At 37.8% G+C, this 6,663-nt stretch overlaps 1 protein-coding gene across 1 annotated transcript; it reads right to left on the reverse strand.

The window, feature by feature from the left end:
- Positions 1 to 4,796: 4,796 nt before the first annotated feature.
- LOC117795199 (olfactory receptor 51G2-like) lies at positions 4,797 to 6,139 on the reverse strand. The gene is made up of 2 exons (XM_034638744.1): positions 5,643 to 6,139; positions 4,797 to 5,241 (listed from the first exon to the last, which is right to left on the reverse strand). The coding sequence occupies exons 1-2, from the start codon at positions 6,137 to 6,139 to the stop codon at positions 4,797 to 4,799; spliced, it is 942 nt and encodes a 313-aa protein (XP_034494635.1).
- Between the last annotated feature and the right edge of the window lie 524 nt (positions 6,140 to 6,663).

Below are 6,663 nucleotides of genomic sequence, written 5' to 3' on the forward strand. Positions count from 1 at the left end.
AAAAAAATTAAAATAAATAAAATAAAATGTTAAAGGCTACTTTATATTCATGTCCTAACCATGTCTTTTATAGTCATAACGTTAATTGTCTCCAACCATCTTCCAAGGTTCCTTTAGATAAATTTCACACAACTAAAAGCCAAGCAGGATTTAGTAACAATAGAATTGAAAATAGTTTTAAGTCCTATATATAGAATTAGTCTTGATCCCAAACAACACAGAAAATGGAGTACTGTGCCCCCACCCCATGCAGTTGAACATCCACTTATAACTTTTGACACCCCCAAAACTTATCTACTAATAGTCTACTGTTGACCGAAAGCCTTACAGATAATATAAACAGTCAATTAACACCTGTTTTTTGTAAGTTATATGTTTTACACACTGTATTCCTATGATAAAGTAAGCTAGAGAAAATAGAATGTTATTAAAAAATCCTAAGGAAGAGTATAGTACTGTCCTGTATTTAAGTGGATCCACACCATTCAAACTCATGTTGTTCAATGGTCAACTGGATATATATAAATGATATAAAGCCCACAGAAGAAAATTTACAATTCTAAATATCTCCATGTTTATTAAATACATTGCATCACTAATTATAACCTTCCCAAAAAATCAGGTTCTGAGGGTTTCACTGATGAATTCTACCAAACACTAAAGTAAGAAATTATGTCAATTCTCTAAAATCACTTCCAGATTATAGGAACATAAAAAATTACTCATTTTACAAAGCTGGACATACCCTAACACCAAAGTCATTTAAAGATGTCCAAAAATATATAGAGAAAGACTATGTCTCAAAATTATTGCTCATGAAGAGATGCAAAAATCCTCAATGAAATAGTATTAAATTAAAGCTAACAATTTATCAAAATAACTGTACATTGACCAAGTGGTGCTTATTCATGGTATACAAGACTGATTCAATGTTCAAAAAACAGTGTAACCTAGAACATCAGCCTAAAGAAGAAAAGTCATATTGATCATATCAATGGTTAAAGAAAGATATTTTTTAAATGACGACACATATTTATAATAACCTACAGCAAACAAGGAATCAAGGAGAACTCCCTCAATTCATGTGGTAAGAGATTAGAGACATCACTATGTTTAGTTTTAGATAGATAACAGATGATAGAAAGATGATAAATAAATGATAGATATTTATAGATATGGATACATACACAGGTTAGCATTTCTTTGGTCTGCCAGCTGAGAAGGTCTTAAATCAATGACACCCCAGTAGCAAATTACACCCAGCACCCAAACTTTGTTTCTAATATCATTATCCACTTAAAGGTATCAGTAATTCTCAAAGAAATATCACATTCTAAGATTGGGGCAGGTGATATATGGCATATGTCTGTAGCATCTTGTGGTCCTAGAAAGTAAGGAAGTGACCCCTCCTCACCAAAAAAACCCCCACACAATTATGGGGGTAAGTCAAAGAGACACAGGGGCCAACTGAAAGGATTCCCAATAGCCAAAGCTGGTCAATGCGACAAAATAAAGTAGTATTGGTTACAATCTAAAGTATAAAATAAATATGAGTCCACACTGATAAAAATAAATGAATACATAAACAAATGTGGGAATAGATTATCTCTCATGCAAAAAAAAATTCCAAACAACATATGAGGATGCTCCATGTCCAGGGAGGTGGAGCATAACTTCTCACTGTTTAGTTCGTGGGCTATGCATTGTAAATTACTTGCAAAGAGAGAACTTGGAAATGGGGGAGAAAGAGAAGCCTGAGAAACATGACCTCAGCCAGGTGATGAAGCTCAATGTCAACAGTGATAAACCATGTTGATAGTACGTACCTTTAGGATATTTTGACATAAATAGTATTTTACTTCATTGATCTTCCCCAGTCACATAACTGTGGTCTAATCAGGGGGGAGATAATCAGATTAATCTCAACTGAGGGATATTTTACAAAAACATCTCCTATTCCTCCACCATCTTGGAAAGTCTCCCTGTAAATATATTTTAAAACATATTAATTGTATATTCATCTTTGTTAGATAAGATTTTTATTTATTTATTTATTTATTTATTTGAGAGACAGCATGCATGCCTGTGGGTGGGGGGAGGAGCAGAGGAAGAAAGAATCTCAAGCAGACTCCTCACTGAGCACAGAGCCCGAGGTAGGGCTCAATCCTCACAACCCTGAGATCATGACCAGAGCAGAAACCAAGAGTCAGACACTTAACTGACTGTGCCATCCAGGCACCCCGAATTGTATACTTTAAGTGGATGAATTGTATGGTAGATGAATTATATCTCAGAAAGCTGTTAAGATTAAAGCAAAAAACAAAAAACAAAAAAACAGTACTTAGCAAAGTAGTCCCCTAAAATATATATTGAAGTAAAGAAATGGAGACAGATATAACATGCTAACACAATCAAAAGAAAGCTAGAGAGCTATATTAATTTCAGAAAAGACAAACTTTAAAGTGAGAAAAACTATCAAGGATAAGAAGGGTATTATATTTTGATAAAGTGATTTCCAAGAGACACAACAAATCTTAATACCTATGCACCTAACAACAGAGCATCAAAATACCTGGGGTAAAGCTGATAGAATGACAAGGAGAAATAAAAATCCACTCTGGTATTTGGAGGCTTTAACAGCTCTCTTTCAGTAACTGACAGATCAAAAGCCATCTTAAAATCTAAATTTTCTTCAGAAATTGAGGAACTTCCCAAAGTATAACAAAAAACTCCATTAGATTGTTGACATGATGACTCTTGGTTTCAGAAATATTAACGACTAATTATTAAAAGAAAAATCATAGTTTTGCTAAGAATGACCTAACCTGGGCTTAGTGACCATATTCCCTAGTATGTCAACATAAAGTTAGAACAAAACCATGCTTTTATTCTCTATAAGGAAAATATAGGTTTTACTGTTATCGAGGTTTATATCTACTATCTTTAAATTAAAATATGATTAGCTCGTGGATCGGAAGAATAAACATAGTTAAAACGTCTATGCTACCCAGAGCAATCTACACTTTCAATGCTATCCCGATCAAAATACCAATGACATTTTTCAAAGAACTGGAACAAATAGTCCTTAAATTTGTGTGGAACCAGAAAAGGCCCCAAATCGCCAAGGAATTGTTGAAAAGGAAAAACAAAGCTGGGGGCATCACAATGCTGGATTTTGAGCTGTACTACAAAGCTGTGATCACAAAGACCGCATGGTACTGGCACAAAAAGAGACACATAGACCAATGGAACAGAATAGAGAACCCAGAAATGGACCCTCGGCTCTTTGGGCAACTAAGCTTTGACAAAGCAGGAAAAAACATCCAGTGAAAAAAGACAGTCTCTTCAATAAATGGTGCTGGGAAAATTGGACAGCTACATGCAAAAGAATGAAACTTGACCACTCTCTCACACCACACACAAAGATAAACTCCAAATGGATGAAAGACCTCAATGTGAGACAGGAATCCATCAAAATCCTAGAGGAGAACATAAGCAGCAACCTCTTTGACATCGGCCACAGCAAATTTTTTCATGACACATCTCCTAAGGCAAGAGAAACAAAAGGAAAAATGAACTTGTGGGACTTCATCAAGATAAAAAGCTTCTGCCAAGGAAATAGTAAAAAAAACTAAGAGGCAGCCCACGGAATGGGAGAAGATATTTTCAAATGACACTACAGATAAAATATTAGTATCCAAGATCTACAAAGAACTTCTCAAACTCTATACATGTGAAACAAATAATCAAATCAAAAAATGGGCAGAAGATATGAACAGACACTTTTCCCATGAAGACATACAAATGGCTAACAGACACATGAAAAAATGTTCAAAATCATTAGCCATCAGGGAAATTGAAATCAAAACCACATTGAGATACCACCTTACACCAGTTAGAATGGCAAAAATGGACAAGGCAGGAAACAACAAATGTTGGAGAGGATGTGGAGAAAGGGGATCCCTCTTACACTCTTGGTGGGAATGCAAGTTGGTACAGCCACTTTGGAAAACACTGCGGAGGTCCCTCAAAAAGTTAAAAATAGAGCTACCCTATGACCCAGCCATTGCACTACTGGGTATTTACCACAAAGATACAGATGTAGTGAAGAAAAGGGCCATATGCACCCCAATGTTCATAGCTGCATTGTCCACAATNTGTTCATAGCAGCATTGTCCACAATAGCTAAATTGTGGAAGGAGCCAAGATGCCCTTCAACAGATGACTGGATTAAGAAGATATGGTCCATATATACATTGGAATATTACTCAGCCATCAGAAAGAATGATTACCCAACATTTGCAGCAACATGGGTGGGACTGGAGGAGATTATGTTAAGTGAAATAAGTCAAGCAGAGAATGACAATTATCATATGGTTTCCCTCATTTATGGAACATAAGAAATAGCAGGAAGATTGGTAGGAGAAGGGAAGAATGAAGGGTGGGTAAACAGAAGGGGGAATGAACTATGAGAGACTGTGGACTCTGGGAAACAAACTGAGGGCTTCAGAGGGGAGGGGGGTGGGGGATTGGGTTAGGGCGGTGATGGGTATTAAGAAGGGCACATATTGCATGGTGCACTGGGTGTTATATGCAAATAATGAATCATGGAATATTACATCAAAAACTAAGGATATACTGTATGGCGACTAACATAACATAATAAAAAATTATTATAAAAAATAAAATAAAATATTATTAGCAAAATTTAAGTTCAAAATTCTACATTAACATGAAATACTCTCATAAATATAAAGGAGAGGGGTAGGAAATGTGTGTTTTAGATTCTCTTTCACTTAAACTTTCTGTTGCTTGAATTTCCGGAGGATTCTGTCACGAATCTGTTTGGTCTTGACACTGTAGACAATGGGGTTCATGAGGGGTGGGACCAGCAAGTAGACATTGGCCATGAGCACATGGACAATTGGGGAAGCATTCTGTCCATAGCGATGGATCATAGAAAGCCCAATCATTGGTGTATAGAAAGTGAATACAGCACAGATATGGGAGATGCAGGTGTTAAGGGCTTTCATCCTCTCTGTCTTGGAAGCTATACTCAACACTGTGCCAAGGATGAGGATATAGGATAGGAGAAGAAGCACTGAATCAAGTCCCATGGAGCAAATGACCACCATGAGGCCATAGATGCTGCTGACCCGACGGCTGGATACAGTTGTCTTTATGAGGTCCTGGTGTAGGCAGAATGGGTAGGAGAGAATATTGATAGGATGATATTGAAGCCTCTTTAGAAGGAAGGAAGCTGGAAAGACCAGAGCCAAGGCCCTTCCAGCAACTGCCAACCCAATCCCAATGATTACACCATTGGTTAGAATGGCCACATAGCACAGGGGCTCTCGGATTGCTACAAAGCGNTTGGTGTATAGAAAGTGAATACAGCACAGATATGGGAGATGCAGGTGTTAAGGGCTTTCATCCTCTCTGTCTTGGAAGCTATACTCAACACTGTGCCAAGGATGAGGATATAGGATAGGAGAAGAAGCACTGAATCAAGTCCCATGGAGCAAATGACCACCATGAGGCCATAGATGCTGCTGACCCGACGGCTGGATACAGTTGTCTTTATGAGGTCCTGGTGTAGGCAGAATGGGTAGGAGAGAATATTGATAGGATGATATTGAAGCCTCTTTAGAAGGAAGGAAGCTGGAAAGACCAGAGCCAAGGCCCTTCCAGCAACTGCCAACCCAATCCCAATGATTACACCATTGGTTAGAATGGCCACATAGTGCAGGGGCTCTCGGATTGCTACAAAGCAGTCAAAGGCCATGGCCAACAGCACAGCTGACTCAATAATTGAGAAAACATGAATGAAGTACATCTGGACCAGGCAAGCATTAAAGGAGATCTCCCGGGCATGGAACCAGAAGACGCTGAACATGGTAGGCAAGGTCGTAGTGGACAGGCCCAGGTCAGTAAGTGCCAGCATTGACAGAAAGTAGTACATTGGTTGGTGAAGGGAAGGCTCAGTTCTGATGATGAATAAGATGGTGATGTTTCCTGAAATTGAGGTGGCATAAATCAGAAAGATGGGGATGGAAATCAAGCTATATCTGCTTTCAAGGCCTGAGAGGCCTGTCAGGAGGAAGCGAGGGTACAAGGTAGCGCTATTGAAGACAGACATCGTGATGATGGAGGCACCCTCAGTCTAAGCGGGAAGACGAGAACCTGGAACAATTCGGGTACAGTCAGTATCACAAGAAGCAGCAATGGTCAGATGCATGCTGCTCTGTATAGACTCTGTCCAATCACTCCTTTAAAGGCTCATAACATATAATTACCACCTGTTTTTTTTTACAATTAATCTATTTTATCATTGTACATTTATTGAGAATATATTTTATAAAAAGAAAACTGGTAGTGCAAAAATGTAGATAAATATATAAAAACTGACTTCAAGTACTTATAACCTAGTAAATGGAGAGATCTAAAATTAAAGTGGTAGTTTAATACAAGTCCCTACGAAGCACAGAAATAGGAAACTAACCTGACCCAGAGATGTCAGGCAAGATTTATTGAAGGTAATTCTTGAATTAGGTTTCAAATGACAAGTATGAGATAGAGGGACCAAAAGGCTGTGTTGCATTTTGTGCTGATTAACAAACAGGTAAATGCAGAATGATATTAGCATTACACGTGTAAATGAAT

The sequence above is a fragment of the Ailuropoda melanoleuca genome, chromosome 1, assembly GCF_002007445.2.
Source record: "Ailuropoda melanoleuca isolate Jingjing chromosome 1, ASM200744v2, whole genome shotgun sequence".
Taxonomy (NCBI): Eukaryota; Metazoa; Chordata; class Mammalia; order Carnivora; family Ursidae; genus Ailuropoda; species Ailuropoda melanoleuca.

Coding starts and splice junctions, on each gene's coding strand:
- LOC117795199 (XM_034638744.1), bottom strand. CDS start 6,139: ATGTCTGTCTTCAATAGCGCTACCTTGTACCCTCGCTTCCTCCTGACA. Junction 5,242..5,642: donor GCTTCCTTCCTTCTAAAGAG/GCTTCAATATCA, acceptor CCTTCTAAAGAG/GCTTCAATATCATCCTATCA.